The 18,174-nt window shown below is 44.7% G+C and overlaps 1 protein-coding gene across 6 annotated transcripts in view; it reads right to left on the bottom strand.

Annotated features, from left to right (window-relative positions):
• slc9a1b (solute carrier family 9 member A1b) overlaps positions 1-18,174 on the bottom strand; it is a 39,900-nt gene that overhangs the window by 21,337 nt on the left and 389 nt on the right. For 3 of the 6 annotated variants that reach the window (XM_079380663.1, XM_079380666.1, XM_079380665.1), the window contains 2 exons: positions 10,889-10,948; positions 2,124-2,566 (listed from right to left, as the gene is read on the bottom strand). In XM_079380663.1, coding sequence (XP_079236789.1) covers positions 2,124-2,566; positions 10,889-10,948 — 503 coding nt within the window. The remainder of the gene's footprint in view (positions 1-2,123; positions 2,567-10,888; positions 10,949-18,174) is intronic. The other 3 variants (XM_079380664.1, XM_079380668.1, XM_079380667.1) reach the window with 1 other exon arrangement.

Raw genomic sequence — 18,174 nt, 5'->3', positions numbered from 1 at the left:
TCCCTATAGTGCTAGCTGAATAAACAGAAGATTTAACTGCTTTCATTGATTCAACGTGACTAATAAACACACAACTAGTTCTTATTATTATAATTTTCATTATAATAAAGTATATCTATAATGCAATGCTAATCGACCCAGCCTTTATCACTGATTAGAATACTATGAAATATGCCTTAAAGTCCCCCTGTAGACAAAAATTATCCCCTAAAACTAATCTTTGATAATCAAAATTACATATTTAAATGTTTTTTTTATCTGAAAATAATTTCCTCATGCCTTAAAATAATTTGAACGCAACTCGACACCCTTGCCTCATTTACTATACGCGGATCTATGAATATGCAAATTAGCCCCGCCTCCACTCAGTCGCACCAGCCAGCCCCTCCTGATCCACAGATGACGACTGATAAGTACAGTTTTAAGGAGAAAATACACAGCAATGGTGTTGATTAATGGACTGGCACATGGTTTGTCTAAAAGCTAATTAAAAACACTACAGACAAATAAACAACAAAAAAAACTTGATTTTCACTACAGGGGGACTTTAATTATTCTGTGTAAGAAGCCACATTATATCACAGAAGGATTTATTTCAAACACTCGACTGACGTACGAGTGTTTTATTAACATGTTATTAACGCTTGTGCAACCTTATGGACATTTTTGTCCATTTCAGTTTTGTTTTTTGTTATTAGTGTGCCTCTGTTAATGCCAACTGCATACATTTTGGCTCAGGTGATTATTTTTATTGGAATTTTAATATTTCACCCTCATTTCCTTCAAAAAAAATAAATTTTACCCTCCGTACAAAAAATACCTTAAGGACAAAAATGTCCCCATTGAAGCCCATTAAAACTGCTATTTTTATTCGCAGTGCCGTTTAACTGTAAAATGATGCAATTGTTGTTAATAGGCTTTCATTCTGTTGGCAAGGCTTCAAAATTTATTTTTTTTACAATTTTTTTACCAGATGGTGCCTTTTTTTCAGATTTGGTCTATAAAGGATCTATAAAGCAAATACTCGCTTTATTCCTGTTTTCTGCTTCTGTATATCATAGAGCCAATTAGATAAATAATGCAGCTATAATTGTGTGGTTGTGTTGGTATGGATGTCAGAGTGTGGTTTGTATGTGTCATAAAAAACATTGTGTGTGTTCTTGTAATAATTGAGAGAGAGAAACTACTGTAAATCACAAATCCAAGCACTGTGTGCAGCAGCAGAGGTTTGCTGGCATCTAATGGGGAAAATGTGGTACTGCGCCCAAACTAAATTTTACTGAAAGCTAATTTTTTGAGATATCAACCTGGTTTAGATTTATGGCTTTGATTTTCTAGCAGGTTTAGAGTTCAACATGTTTCATATATAAAATAACAAAATATTGTTCATAAATCATTTTCATAAACTTAAACCTGTATAACTTTTTTTGTTGTTTCACTTTGTAAACTTTTTTTACTTCAACAACAATCTGCCATGGGTCTTTAAAATGAGACCACACTTAAGTCTCTGCTCCCAAGCTTACAATTTTTATGACCATTTTTTTGACATGGACATTTTTGTCCACTATGGACCTAAGTGTAACTTTTTTTTATTGATGCACAAGGGTTAAATGTGGTATTTTCACATGCTTTCAGATGGAGCGGCATTTACTACACAGAGCCATAGTTCACTGAGAAGCTACACAAACAGCTGTCATTATCACAGAACGATATTTTCGATTTTGATGAAATTGTCTGTGATAATGAACGCAATTGCATAGCTTGTCGGTGATGTGTAGTAAATGCTACTAGAGATTTACTACTAATCACAGAACCAACTCTACTGAGGAGATTAATTACAGTTTGACTATTGCATTCGATTAATTGTGCAGCCCTAGTACACACACACACACACACGCACCCTCAGATTCCAGATTTTCAAATAGTTGTATCTCAGCCAAATATTATCCTATCATAACAAACCATACATCAATGGAAATATTATTTATTAAACTTTCAGATGATGCATAAATCTTATGACTGGTTTTGTGCTCCAGGGTCTCATATAGTAAGTAAACAAACTTTTATTTTGAGTCAATTAATCGTGACTAATGGTTTTGCAGCCCTATATCAGATGTTCTCACCACGGTCACGGCGTCGTTGAGCAGCGACTCTCCGAACACCAGGATGTGTAGCAGTTCGTTGATGTGGATCTCCTCGAAGACGGCCAGGACGGCCACCGGATCCACGGCGGACACGATGGAGCCGAACAGCAGGCAGGGCAGCAGCTCGAGGGCCGCCGGACGGCAGGCGTACAGCAGCGTGCCGGTGAAGAAGCTGTTCCACAGCGTCCCCAGCACAGCAAAGCTCAGGATGGTGCCGGCGTTCTCGGTGAAGGGCCGCAGGGGCAGGAAGTAGCCGGCGTCCAGGATGATGGGCGGCAGCAGGCACAGGAAGAAGAGCTGCGAGTCCAGAACCGGCGGCCTCTTGCCCATCACTCGGATCAAACCGCCCACCAGCAGCCCCACCACGATCAGCAGACAGCTCTCGGGAACCACGGCCGACAGACGTGGGATCAGATGGAAGCCTGAGATGCACACACACACACACCTAACGCAATCACAGGACCACTCCAGGCCAAATCAAATAAATCTTACACACTTCCTTGGCTGAAATTTTTTATTTGGTTCATGAAAGCTTGGCTGATGAAAGCTAAAACACTAAATGCAATGGATGAATATTTACTGAGTAATGAACTTTTGTGTAGGGGAGGATCAAAATGGCAATTTTCATCTGAGATTCGGAGCTAAATTACAGGGTAAAAATAACTTCATAACACATGCATCACTGTGAAACCAATGCAACCAAATCCTTCCAAAATCAACCAACTCTGTAGCTCTTTACTGTCACCCGTCCCCTCAAAGGGACGCCTAAATTTACTTCACTAGATTACAAATAAATCCTAATCTAATCATGACAATCTATATAATCGCTGGAAAGGTCTAAGACTACTCCTAAATAGATATTTGTGACCCTGGAGCAGTCATGAGTAGCACAGGTATATTTGTAGCAATAGCCAACAATACGTTGTATGGGTCAAAATTATAAATTTTTCTTTTATGACAAAAATCATTAGGATATTAAGATCATGTTAAAATCATGTTCCATGAAGATATTTTGTAAATTTCCTACCGTAAATATATCAACTTCATTTTTGATCAGTAATATGCATTGCTAAGAACTTCATTTGAACAACTTTAAAGGAGATTTTCTCAATATTTTGATTTTTTTGCTCCCTCAGATTCCAGATTTTCAAATAGTTGTATCTCAGACAAATATTGTCCTATCATAACAAACCATACATCAATGGAAAGATCATTTATTCAGATTTCAGATGATGTATAAACCTCAATTTCGAAAAATTGACACTTATGACTGGTTTTGTGCTCCAGGGTCACATTTTAAGTTGTTTTGTTACAAATTATGTAGGAAAAGTAATAGATTAATTTATGACCTCAAAAATCTGCATCATAACAGGATTTCTGACCTTTGTCAAAAAGCTTTAGAAATCATCATAAACTATCAAGTCAAGTCAAGTCTGCTTTATTGTCAATTCTTCCACATGTACGGCGCATACATACAGAGAATTGAAATTGCGTTACTCTCAGACCCTTGCATACAGTTAACATTTAAAACACTGACAGTAGATGTTCAAATACAAATAAATACCATTTAAACATATGTACATTAGGGATGTGCACGAGTACTCGAATAATCGATTACTCGAACGCATCAGTGATGATCGAGCATGAAAATGATGATCGATGGGCTCTAAAAAATTTTTTTTTTTATTGAACTACTTCCATTCTTTCTGATTGGTTATGATGGTATTTGGGCGGTAGTCTGATATTTGATTGGTTATGGCTGCGAGAAGTTGTCGTCTAGAGACAAGACCGGAGCACAGAGCGAATATGGCTTCTAAAGCGCGCAGCGATGTCTGGCAACACTTTAAAAAACTTGACGAAAAAACAGTCAAGTGTAAGTCCCACTCGTCTACAACTCTACAACGAGTTCGATGCGTTATCATCTTGCACGTAAACACAAAAAAGCAGATGCTTTTGATGCCGATGCCACTACCAGCAGTCAGACGAGCATAAGAGAGTTCACCATCAGACAGAAATGCGACACAGGCAGGGCAGAAAAGATGATGCAGCTAATAGCAGAAATGACAGCAGAAGACTTGCTGCCTATTAGTTTTGTTGAAGGTGAAGGTTTTTGTAACACCAAACCAGCAGAGGTTTGCTTCCTCTACTGCCACTTCCTGTTTGTTGCTTTATAAGCCAGAAACTGAGCACATGTCAAACAGCGAAGTATTTCCAGTTTACCTGCCTTCCCAAGCGTTTACCATTGTCTTTCTCATGGCCTTGCTGTGTATAACTCTGCCTGTTGACCTCGACTCTGATTTCCTGGATTTGCCCCTCTGCCTTGTTTGCTCGTTTGAGCTGATGTTTGTGTACGAACTCTTTGCCTGCCTACTGATTTCCGTCTTCTGGATTGCCCCTGTGTGTATCAACGGACTCAACTGTGATACTGGTATAGACCTCTTACCTGACTTCACGTTTCTGTTTGTTGCAACCCCTTTTAATAAACTTCTGCGAATGGATTCTAACTCTGCCTCAGCGCCATCATTACAGTTTTAAACGTTTAATGAATTACGTTGAGCCCCACTATACTGTCCCATCGCGCAAAACGGTCACTGCAAGGATTGATGCTCTATACGAAAAATGCGCTTGTTCACTAAAAGACAGTCTGTCGAAGTTTTATTAGCCATGCATGGTAAAATGTTCAGGCTGTTTTTGTTTTAAGTTTAAGCAGCATAGTTAAATTATGCCGGCTTTATTTTATTTACCTTTACCGACTGATCATTTTGAAAGAAATGTTATGTTACCTAATCTTTAAGTTTTATAGCTGTGGTAAAAATATTCAGGCTATTTTTATTTTAAGTTTACGCAGCCAAAATATGCTGGCTTCTAATTTGCGTTAGGCTATGGGCTACTTAACAGTCGTTTGGTGAAGTTGTATTAAACTTTATTTTTGCAAACCTTTTACCAAAAAACTGGTAGATCCACAGCTGTTGTGATGCTGCTGAAGTAAAATATTTGAAGCAAAATATTTTGTTAAAAATAACAGTTGAATAAAATAACTGAAAAGCAGAGTATCATGTGTGTTTTATTTGTTTTATAAAACATAGAAAAAGGTAGGTTATCTTTTTAAAAACTGATCCAAAATGTTTATGCAAATAATAAGACACACATATTGATGGGGATAATACTGTAAAATGACTGTGTTTTTGTTTTTTTTGTTTTTGCGGGGCTTCAGTTGTCGTTGTTTTAAAGCGCCTGTAACGGGAGAAGCACATCCACTACTTTCTGGTTGGCACATAGTTCAAGCTCACATGCATTTTGTGTAGATAAATACAATTTGTAATATAACATTTACATATTGTGTATCTAGGATATGTGATTAATTTTATATACAATGCGTCATGTAGAAAAAGCGCTTCAGCTTCACCTCACGCTGTTATTTCTTTTAAATGTTTACTGTATTAACCACTATTGATGGTGATTTTTAATAATCTGTGTTAATTTAATTATTTTCTGAATCCTGTCATAGTTTTATCAACAACGTTTTTAACAGGGCTTTAATTAAAATATTTTAATTGTCGCTATGACGCACATGCCCCACCCCTTGCTTAAGCTCCACCCCCGATTAATCGAGTACTCGTTTCTCAAACCTGTGGATTACTATAGTGTCAGAGTTCAGTGCTGCATGGGGTAAAAGAGGGGAGGGGGGGCAAGGACGGGAGGGAGTTCAGCTTCCTGACAGCCTGATGTATGAAGCTGTCCTTCAGTCTGCTGGTCCTCGCCTGGAGACTCCGCAGTCTCCTCCCTGATGGCAGCAGACTGAAGAAGCTGTGTGTCGGGTGGGTGGGATCGCCTGCAATGTGGAGGGCTCTGCGGGTGAGACGGGTGCTGTAGATGTCCTGGAGGGAGGGGAGAGAGACACCAACGATCTTCTCAGCTGCTCTCACTATGCGCTGAAGTGACTTGCGGCAGGATGCGTTGCAAGCGCCATACCACACAGTGATGCAGCTAGTTAGGATGCTCTCGATGGTGCCTCTGTAGAAGGTGCACATGATGGGGGTCGGGGCTCTGGCTCTTCTCAATTTGCGGAGGAAGTAGAGACGCTGCTGTGCTTTCTTGGCCAGTGCTACAGTGTTGTTAGTCCAGGAGAGGTCCTCTGTGATGTGCACACCCAGGAACTTGGTGCTGCTCACTCTCTCCACAGTCGCACTGTTGATGGTCAGAGGGGCATGCTGAGTGTGTACTCAACAAGTCAACAACAATCTCCTTCGTCTTCTCCACATTCACAGACTTGATGTGGTGCATGACTAGCCGTTCAAAGCAGTTCATGAGAATAGGAGTGAGTGCTATTGGACGGTAGTCATTGAAGCAGGATGGAGATGACTTCTTTGGGACTGGACTGATGGTGGTAGCTTTGAAGCATGTGGGGACAACGGCCTGATTTAGCGAGATGTTGAAGATGTCTGTGAAGACATCAGTGAGTTCCACTGCACAGTCTCTCAGTACACGCCCAGGAATGTTGTCAGGACCCAGAGCTTTGCGTACATTGATCCTGCTGAGGGATCTCCTCACACTGTCCGGGGACAGCGTCATCACCTGGTCGCCGGGAGGAGGTGGAGTCTTCTGTGCAGTGGTGCTGTTTTGTGCCTCAAAGCGAGCAAAGAAGGCATTCAGCTCGTTCAGCAGGGGGATGGTGCTGTCACAGGTCTGTGGTGGGGGCTTGTAGTCCGTAATGGTCTGTATCCCCTGCCACAGGCTCCGAGTGTCTCTGCTGTCGCTGAAACGATGGGCTATCCTCCTGGAGTACTGTCTCTTGGCCTCTTTGATGCCGCGGGAAAGGTTGGCCCTAGCTGTCTTCAGGCCCTCCTCATCTCCAGCTCTAAAGGCAGCGTTCCGAGCCTTCAGAAGTCTGTAGACCTCCCCTGTCATCCACGGCTTCTGGTTGGCCCTGACAGTGATGGACTTTGTGACTGTTACATCATCAATGCACTTGGTGATGTAGGTAGTGACCGTCTCTGAGAACTCTTGGAGGTCTGTAGTGTTGTTGTATGTGGCAGCCTGTTTAACCCTCTGGTTGTGTTCGGGTAAAATTGACCAAATTTTTTTTTATTTTTCCTGAAAATACTAGTTAACGTTATCGCATTGGACTCAAACTTACTGACTTTGCGCACATAGGGTACAAGTACTTCTCATTAATTTTTTTAGAATTTGCATTGTACACTAGTGTGAGACACAGTGCACATTTTTATAATTTTTTGTTTAATATTGTGAAAATTATTCATAAAAAATTATTTTTTCACTCAAAAAATTAGGTACCTACTCTCAGATAAATGAGGCTTACGATTAATCAGAAGCAAATAGAAACACAAAACCAGTCCTAAATGAACGAAAACAAGTTGACAAAAAGATTGAATCCAATATTTGGTGATAATATAGAATAATGACAGATTTATAAGCAGTTGTTTGGAGTGAACACAACGGGCATGACCGGAGTCCGAACACAACCAGAGGGTTAAACATATTCCAGTCAGTGGTTTCAAAACAGTCTTGAAGTGCCTCTGACGACCCTTCCGGCCACACTTGTATCTGTTTGTGTATTGGTTTGATGGCTTTAACGAGCGGTCTGTATGCAGGCATTAGCATGACAGTGATGTGGTCTGAGGTTCCGAGGTGGGGGAGGGCCTTGTAGGCTCCTCTCTGGGTGGTGTAAACAAAATCCAGAGTATTTTTTCCCCTTGTTGGAAAGTCTATCAGACCCAACCGCAAAAAGAACTGCACATTTTTGGACTAAACCAGCTGCCGTAGTCAGCTGCGCTGTGCATTATAGGATGAGGAAGTGTTTGTTGACAGTTTGCAGTTTAGCATGGCAGGTCGCGGACAAACTTGGGGTTGTGAGGAGGTGCGGAGCCTCAAAATAGCAGTGTGCTGTCTGCTGTCTGCTACATTTTACTCCTGTCTTTGTTTACTTCCGGGAGCACCGTTGGAATTTTCCCGCACGCTCTTTCTGACCAATCGAAAAGCAGTTTAGGGAATGCGTTCAAAGACACATCTAGCCAACAAGTGAAGCGGATGTCACGTGACTGCATTTTGGTTCGTTTCAGCTGGTTCGGACCAGAGCAAACAATGCATTCTTCCATCTCAGGAACATTGCCAAGCTTCGAAGCATGCTACCTGTTTCTGATGCAGAAAAGCTAGTTCATGCATTCATGACCTCTAGACTGGACTATTGTAATGCACTGCTAGGTGGTTGTCCTGCATCTTCAATAAACAAGCTACAGATAGTCCAAAATGCAGCGGCTAGAGTTCTTACCAGATCAAGAAAATATGATCATATTACTCCAATTTTACAGTCTCTGCACTGGCTACCTATTAAGCTCCGTATCATTTACAAATTATTATTACTTGCCTATAAGGCCCTAAATGGTTTAGCTCCTGCGTACCTAACTCGTCTTCTACCACGCTATAATCCAACCCGCTCTCTAAGGTCGCAAAACTCTGGACTTTTGGTAGTACATAGGATAGCAAAGTCCACTAAAGGAGGTAGAGCTTTTTCACATTTGGCTCCCAAACTCTGGAATAGCCTTCCTGATAACATTCGGGGTTCAGATACACTCTCTCTGTTTAAATCTAGATTAAAGACACATCTCTTTAGCCAAGCATTCACATAATGCATCAGATAATCTTGTACTGCAGTTATATCTGATCAGACGTACATTATTATTATTCTTTAGCTTGGGTTGAACAATTTATTTTTGCTTAGATGGAACAGCAGCTACGCTAATCATGTCTCTGCTTGTCTCTCCGTTTCTGCCATTGTCAGTTGCTAGGAATTACAGAACTTCAGTCTGGATCCAACCATTACACGATCTGAGATGACCGAACACCTGAGATGGAGGATCAGCGCCGGGAGATGACGTATGTGTCCCTGATCGTAGGCAGAGGCCAGACACCTGGATGAACGCCAGAGACAGATCCCCATTGAGGACCCCGCCACTTAGACAGCCATCGGAAAAGACCACTGGAACCAGCTGAGCCCATTCAATCTGACTTGCTGCAGTTTGGAACTGAACTGCTGGTTTGTTTGGCCAGAGGAGAATTGGCCCCCCAACTGAGCCTGGTTTCTCCCAAGGTTTTTTCTCCATTCTGTCACCGATGGAGTTTTGGTTCCTTGCCGCTGTCGCCTCTGGCTTGCTTAGTTGGGGACGCTTCATTTCCAGAGATATCATCGACCTGATTGCAAAGACACTATTTAAACTTATTGACACATTATTTTCCTTTTTTGATATTGTGCAGTGCTTTGACACAATTTGCATTGTAAAAAGCGCTATATAAATAAAGGTGACTTGACTTGACTTGAATGTGGTGTGAAAAGGAACCAAAACGGCTAAAAATAGCTACAATGTATAATTTTTTGCCTTTGGTCCGGACCAAATGAACCGAACTACAGATGTGAAAGCACCCTAAGATTCAGAGCCAGATTACAGGAGGAATGAGATCAGAAAGATGGCAGCATCGTGATGTTATTTTCACACACAGACTGAAGCTCTTTTAGTCAAATCTGTTGACTTCAGCGATCTGTGCTGCATTATATGCTAATGGTGACTGTTCAGAAACAGGAAAAAGCTCTTCAAGTTATTTGTGCATGGCTATAACTCAAGAATTATTAAAGATATCTTAATGCCCTTTTAGATTTGGTTCTTAAAGTTTTCTTTTGGTATCTTCATTTTTAAAGCCCTGTGTGATTCATATATGATTCATTCTGAGAGATACGGGGATCTAAATATGGCTCCATCAGTCAGTTGTTAAATTGTACACATTTTCAAAAACCAAATATGAGTTACTTTGCATTCAGCTGATACAGGAATGACTGAAGAACAAATGATGTTAAAACTTAAAATCTTGTTTCTCTCAATCAAAACAATTGTATTGAACATACCTGTCTAAATGTGACAAAAATACTATTTTTCCAAAGTTTGCATGCCTGTAACTCAAGAAGTATTGAAGATATCTTAATATAAATTTACTTTTACATTTAGTAGACGCTTTTATCCAAAGCAACTTACATTGCATTCAAGTTACAGTTTTTACATTTTATCAGCTAGATGCTGGTTCATACAAAACTTCTGTTTTGGTATCTTCATTTTTAAGGCCCTGTATGGTTCAATCCCAAAGAAATTGGGTTCCTAATGTGGCTCCATGTCCACAAATGGTTTAATTTTACCCATTTTTAATGGTATTAAAACAAATGTGGTTTTGTGTTTATCCAATCAGAATTTATAGACTGACCCATATAGGGCCTTAAAATGATGATGCCAAAACAAAAGTTTGTTAAGAACCAGAGCCTAAAAGCATAGATATCTTTAATATTTCTGCATGCATGCAAACATAGTTGTTAAATCCATGTTAGCAGCTGAGGCTCAGAATGTTTCCTTGGATAAAGCTCTCTGTAGAGTTCATAAATGACACAGAAAACAAACTCTACGACAGACACAGCTAATAAATCATCCTCATCACACACAATAACGGCGTCTGTCAGCGTTCAGATCAGCACTACCCACAATCCCGTGCGGCTCTGTTGACATGACAAACACACAGTGGCACATGCAGGTGTGTGTAAAGCAACTAAAGCCTGCACACACACCACTGACCCCAGCTTTCTGCTCACAATCGGATTTTAGACAAATAATAATCATATCCTTGTCTGATTAACTTGTAACTGGTTTAAATACATGAGCAGCACAGAGTGAAGAGAAACATCATCTCACATTCCTTCATTGGTGTTAAGAAGCATCCCATGATGCACCTGATGAACGTCCAGAGCACAGCTGCGATCGAGAAGAAGCTCAAATATAAGATAGAAGCATTTCCATCACAACATCAATCACACCTTCATGAGTTTCTTCACTTCACTAGTAATCTAAAATGTGTGTGTGTGTGTGTGTGTGAGAGAGAGAGAGAGAGAGAGAGAGAGAGAGCGTGAGTGAGTGTATGTGTGTGTTTATATGTGTGTGTGTGTGTGTGTGTGTGAGAGAGAGAGAGAGCCAGAGAGAGAGAGAGAGTGAGTGACTACAGCCATAAAGATTGGCACAAACACCCTTTAGAAGCTCTGCATGTAGATTTCTGCAGAAGCATCCTTCATGTGCACAGAAACACACCTAATAATGCCTGCAGAGCGGAGTTAGGCCATCTCCCCCTAAATCTAATCATTAAAAAAAGAGTTTTGAAGTTCTGGATCCACTTAAACTCTAGTTCTGAAGATTCTCTTAATTTTAAAGCTCTACAAACACAAAATATTAGTGCCCAAAAAAGTCATCTTTGTGTATTTGTCACGGTTCAGGGTGTCTTCTCGACTCCTCGTGCTGTCTGTGTTGCCCTGTCATGTGCGGCAGCTCATGGTCGGGGCAATCAGTGCTGATCGTGCAGCGGGAGGGCACGGATCACGAGCTGACTCTCCCCCACCTGTCGCTCATTCCCCCACTCCCATATATGTCCCTGTTTTTCCGTTCCTCGTTGTGAGTAGATTATTTTGTCTGTGCTCGTGTTGCGTGTGTTTCAAGAATCTCACTTCTCGTTGTTCTGTACTTTTATTTCCATTGTGCTACAGGACTCGTAGCACGGAGATCCAGCAGCTTGTGTGGTCCGCAGACGCTGCCGGCCAGCTCTGGATTCTCCGCTTCCTTGGGCCGCTTATATATTGTTTATGTTATTTTGTGTTTTGGTGGCTAAATAAAAGTTTTCACCAGCTCCACTCTGCACCTGAGTCCTTCCTCACGCACGCCGTGACAGAATCTACTCACCACTAATGGATTCAGCAGAGGAAACGGAGTTGTGCCGAGCCCTCTCGCAGCAGGGCATTCTACTGGGTCGGCAGCAGGAAGAGCTAGAGGCGTCTCGTCACGCCTATGCGGAGGTTTCGCTCCAACTTAGCCAGCTGGTGGAACGGCTGGACCAGCTACAGGTCAGCTCTTCGGCTGCTCGGGTTGCTGCACCCGCTCCTGGCCCGGAGGAAGGAGTTCCTCGCTACGCGGAACCGCGGCTTAATCCGCCCGCTCCATACTCGGGTGAGCCCAATTCATGCCGGTCATTTCTGTCTCAATGCTCCCTCGTCTTCGCTCTCCAGCCATCCTGTTTTCCCACGGAGCTTTCCAGGGTAGCGTACGTCATCACGCTCTTGGTGGGTCAAGCGAGAGAGTGGGGCACGGCCATGTGGGATGGCGAGCATGCCTGTTGTCAGTCATTCGAGGCGTTCTCGGAGGAGCTGCGCAAGGTGTTCGATCGCTCGGCTCGGGGATTTGAGGCGGCACGCGCCTTGGCACTGCTTCAGCAAGGCGAGCAGTCAGTGTCCGGTTACTCCATTGAGTTCCGTACGCTCGCCGCCTCCTGTGGCTGGAACAAGAAGGCACTCTGGGATCACTTTCTCCACGGCTTGGCAGAGCACGTTAAAGATGAGATCTATTCCCTGGAGCTGCCTTCTGGCTTGGATGGGTTGATCGATCTCGCCATTCGAGTCAACGACCGAATCGCGCTCCGTTCCCGGCACCGCAGAGGAGGATTTGCCCGCGAGCGTCACGGGCGCCGAGTGGACAACAGCTGGTGACACGCTGTCTCAACGCCTCGTCCCCCCGGAGGAGGAGCCTATGCAGGTCGGAGGAGCACGGTTGACTGTGGGAGAGCGACGCCGTCGCGTGGCCAATCAGCTGTGTCTCTACTGCGGGGAGGCGGGTCATGGGGCAGCTGCGTGCCCTGTAGCGGGCCGACGCTCATCACGCAGGGGAGAGCATAGTGTGAGCGTGACTGCCACTCGACTGCCATCTGGTGGTCGTCTTGAGTTTCAGGCTTCATTGCGGTCTGGGGGAGTGGTTTCCCCGGGTTTCTGCCTTAATCGACTCTGGAGCGGAGGGCGATTTCATGGATTCTGGATTGGCCACACGCCTGGGGATTTCGGCTGTTGCCCTGGCCGAACCCATTTCTGCCAGAACTCTTTGTGGCACCCTACTGACTAAGATTACACATGTCACTAAGTTTGTCACGTTAACTCTATCTGGTAATCATGCGGAGGAGATCCGTTTCCTCCTGATTCACTCGCCCACCGCTCCAGTGGTGTTGGGTCACACCTGGTTGGTCCAACATAACCCCCATATAGATTGGGCTCGCAGTTCAGTTTTTGCTTGGAGCCCTTTCTGTTTAGCTCAATGTTTGGGTGCTGCTTTTTCCCCGGTTATGTCTTGTTCTGTGTTGCAGGAGGAGCTGGTGAGCCTGGCGGATGTACCGGAGGCTTACCATGACTTGAGAGCGGTGTTCAGTAAGTCCCGAGCTTCATCTCTGCCTCCGCACCGCCCGTACGACTGTGTGATTGACCTGTTGCCCGGCACTTCCCCACCTAAGGGGCGCCTTTACTCTCTGTCCGGACCAGAGAGGGAGGCCATGGAGAGATATATACACGATTCTCTGGTAGCAGATATTATTTGTCCCTCTTCCTCTCCAGCTGGGGCAGGGTTCTTCTTCGTGGAGAAGAAGGATGGTTCGCTGCGCCCCTGTATAGACTATCGGGGGTTGAATGACATCACGGTAAAGAATCGTTATCCTTTGCCATTGATGTCGTTAGCCTTCGAACTCTTGCAGGGGGCAACCATCTTTACGAAGTTGGACCTCCGCAGTGCTTATCACTTGGTTCGGATTAGGGAGGGGGATGAATGGAAGACCGCCTTTAACACCCATTCTGGGCATTTTGAATACCTGGTTATGCCATTAGGCCTTTCTAACTCCCCTGGCGGTCTTCCAGGCACTCGTCAACGACGTGCTCAGAGACATGGTCGATCGGTTTGTTTTTGTTTACATCGACGACATCCTGATCTTCTCCCATAACGAGCTCGATCATGTCCAGCATGTCAGGCGAGTGCTCCAGCGGCTGCTGGAGAATCGTTTATTCGCCAAGGTGGAGAAGTGTGAGTTTCATGCACGGTCAGTTCCGTTCCTGGGGTTTATTCTCTCGCCTGAAGGTATCCGAATGGATCTTGCCAAGGTAAAAGCTGTTGCTGATTGGCCCACCCCAGACAGCCGTAGAGCGGTCCAGCGCTTTCTGGGGTTTGCCAATTTTTACAGGCGATTCATTCGGAACTTTAGTCAGGTCGCCCTTCCTTTGACGGATCTCACCTCCACTAAGAAGCGATTCTGTTGGTCGTCGCAAGCCCAAACTGCTTTTGAGAGCTTAAAGAGTCGATTTATTTCGGCTCCCATCTTAACGACCCCCGACCCGTCTCGGCAGTTTATGGTGGAGGTGGATGCGTCCGAGGTGGGGGTTGGGGCAGTTTTGTCTCAGAGATCATCTTCAGATGAGAAAATACATCCCTGCGCCTTTTTTTCTCATCGTTTAACCCCCACGGAACGGAACTACGACATCTGGAATAGGGAGTTACTAGCTGTCAAGCTGGCGCTGGAGGAGTGGCGTCACTGGTTAGAGGGTGCGGGGTTTCCATTTATCGTTTGGACTGACCATAAAAATCTTGAGTACATCCGCACCGCCAAAAGAATAAATTCTAGGCAGGCTCGCTGGGCATTGTTTTTTGGACGTTTCAGGTTTACCATTTCGTATCGCCCAGGATCTAAGAATGGTAAACCTGACGCGCTGTCACGGATCTTTGAGGCTAAGGCTAGTCCCTCCCCCCCTGTGGCTATTCTGCATCCCGAACGGGTTGTGGCGGCGGTCACCTGGGGGGTGGAGTCCAAAGTCCGCGCTGCGCTACGCGACTCCACTGTTCCCGCGGGATGCCCAGAGAGCCTGCTGTTCGTGCCCGAGTCAGTCCGAACGGCCGTCCTACAGTGGGGCCACTCATCTAGCCTGGCGTGCCACCCTGGAGCGACTCGTACGTATGGGTTAATCAAGCAGCGTTTTTGGTGGCCGTCCGCGGCGCGGGCTACTCGATGGTTCGTGTCGGCCTGCCCGATTTGCGCTGCGGGTAAGGGCTCCAATCGACCCCCAGTAGGGCTACTCCAGCCGCTGTCGGTCCCTTCGCGACCCTGGTCACACATAGCGATGGACTTTGTTACTGGCTTGCCCCCTTCTAATGGCAAGACGGTAGTCCTCACTGTGGTGGACAGGTTCTCAAAGGCGGCCCACTTTATTCCCCTCCCCAAATTACCCTCAGCGAGGGAGACAGCGACTATTGTCTTGGATCACGTGTTCCGTATTCAAGGCCTCCCAGTGGACGTGGTTTCTGACAGGGGTCCCCAGTTTGTGTCTAAATTTTGGACAGAGTTCTGTCGACAGCTGGGGGCGACTGCAAGCCTATCCTCCGGATATCACCCGCAGACTAATGGTCAGGCTGAGCGTGCCAACCAGGACTTGGAGAGTGTGCTGTGCTGTGTGGCGTCTGCCTAACCGTCATCTTGGAGTTCCAGGTTAACCATGGTCGAGTATGCGCATAACTCCCTCCCTGTGTCGTCTACGGGTTTATCTCCCTTCCAGTGCTGTTTAGGCTACCAGCCACCATTATTCCCCTCTCAAGAATCCGATGCCGTTGTTCCTTCCCCGCACGCGTTTATTCAGAGATGCCTCCGTACGTGGAGGATCGCCAGAGAAGCCCTCACTCAGACTGGCGAGAGGAACAAGGCGTCGGTGGACCGTCACCGTACCAAGCCCCCACTTTACGTGTGTGGTCAGAGGGTCTGGTTGTCTTCTAAGGACATCAACTTCAGACTCCCCTCGCGTAAACTGGGACCCAAATTTGTTGGACCGTTCATGATTTCTAAAGTGCTCAGTCCGGTGACGGTGCGGCTCAAATTACCCCCACAGTTTAAAAAGATCCACCCGGTTTTCCATGTGTCGAAGATTAAGCCCGTCCTCCCCCCCTCCAGCCCCTGATCTCCGCCCCTCTGCCTCCTAGACTCATTGAGGGGTTACCAGCCTATACGGTGCGGCGGCTCATTGATGTGAGGCGTAGGGGTAGAGGTTACCAATACCTGGTAGACTGGGAGGGTTATGGTCCGGAGGAGAGATGTTGGATTCTGGCTCGTGACGTTCTGGACCGCGCTCTCATTGACCAGTTTCATCAGCGTCATGGTGAGTCCTCCGGGGACGCCAGGAGGCGTCCCTGAGGTGGGGGGTACTGTCACGGTTCAGGGTGCCTTCTCGACTCCTTGTGCTGTCTGTGTTGTCCTGTCATGTGTGGCAGCTCGTGGTTGGGGCAATCAGTGCTGATCGTGCAGCGGGAGGGCACGGATCACGAGCTGACTCTCCCCCACCTGTCGCTCATTCCCCCACTCCCATATATGTCCCTGTTTTTCCGTTCTTCGTTGTGAGTAGATTATTTTGTCTGTGCTCGTGTTGCGTGTGTTTCAAGAATCTCACTTCTCGTTGTTCTGTACTTTTATTTCCATTGTGCTACAGGACTCGTAGCACGGAGATCCAGCAGCTTGTGTGGTCCGCAGACGCTGCCGGCCAGCTCTGGAATCTCCGCTTCCTTGAGCCGCTTATATATTGTGTATGTTATTTTGTGTTTTGGTGGCTAAATAAAAGTTTTCACCAGCTCCACTCTGCACCTGAGTCCTTCCTCACGCACGCCGTGACAGTATTGTGTCAGATCTGACTAACAAAGCACTCAATATCACCAACCCTGAAAAACCTGGAAGAATCAAAGAAATTATAAATGAAGAGAAGGAGAATCTGTAAGGAATGTAGATCTGGATCAGTTGAGACGGAGGAACACTTTCTCCTCCACTGTGACAAATACACGTCCTTAAGAGACGCACTGTACAGTCAAATACAGCAGATTATTCCTGAGTTCCAGTCACTCCATCAAAATGACAAATTAAGAATATTACTCGCTGAAGGACCTGCTTCCTCTTTGGTAGCACAACATATTTATAAATGCCACAAACTAAGAAGTACAGAGTGAAAACATCTGCATTAGTAGTACCATTAATGTTTATATAAATATATATATGGATGTTTTTACATTTGTTTTGTTTTGTTTTGTTTATTTATGGATATATATTATATATTTTGTTTTTACTCTGCTATGTACAATGCTTTGGCAATATGTATCTAAGTATGTCATGCCAATAAAGCAATATGAATTGAATTGAGAGTGTGAGTGAGTGAGTGAGTGAGTGAGTGTGAGAGAGAGAGTGTGTGTATGTGTGTGTGTGTGTGTGTGAGTGAGAGTGTGTGTGTGTGTGTGTGTGTGTGTGAGTGAGTGGGTGAGAGAGAGTGTGTGTGTGTGTGTGCATGTTTATGTGGTTTATGAGGATAACATTTAACATTTACATTTATTCATTTAGCTGACGCTTTTATCCAAAGCGACTTACAATTGCTATATATGTCAGAGGTCGCACGCCTCTGGAGCAACTAGGGGTTAAGTGTCTTGCTCAGGGACACATTGGTGTCTCACAGTGGATTCGAACCCGGGTCTCTCACACCAAAGGCATGTGTCTTATCCACTGCGCCATCACCACCAACAGGTGGAGGACAGAAATTTGTATAATGACATGGGTATGACAGAGGTATTACAATATGAAGGTGGTTTATGAGGACACTGCCTATGTCCCCGTAATTCAAAAGGCTTAAAAAACATACTAAATGGTGTTTTTTTGAAAATAAAAATAAAAATAAAGTCTCCTGTGAGGGCTAAGTTTAGGTGTAGGGTTGGTGTAGGGCAATAGCACACACAGTTTGTTCAGTATAAAAACCATTACGCCTATGGAGAGTCCTCATAAACCACAAAAACCAACATGCGTGTGTGTGTGCGTGTGTGTGTGTGTGTGTGTGTGTCTGTGTGTGTGTGTGTGTGTGTGAGTGAGTGAGTGAGTGAGTGAGTGAGTGAGTGAGTGAGTGAGTGAGAGAGTGTGTATGTGTGTTCATCTGTGTGTGTGTGTGTGTGTGTGTGTGTCTCTATCTCCTCACACACACACTCAGTTCAGAGCAGCTGGAGTCTCTGATAAACTCATGCTGATGTCAGAGAGGAACAGAACAGGAGCATGATCAGAAGTTCAGACACTAACATCAAATACAACATTCACGAACAATACTCCTGACAGTAATAATCATCAGCTG

This window comes from Barbus barbus (assembly GCF_936440315.1).
Source record: "Barbus barbus genome assembly, chromosome: 27".
Lineage (NCBI taxonomy): Eukaryota > Metazoa > Chordata > Actinopteri > Cypriniformes > Cyprinidae > Barbus > Barbus barbus.
Note: the sequence above shows the minus strand (reverse complement) of the source record. Positions and strands in the feature narration are given on the sequence as shown.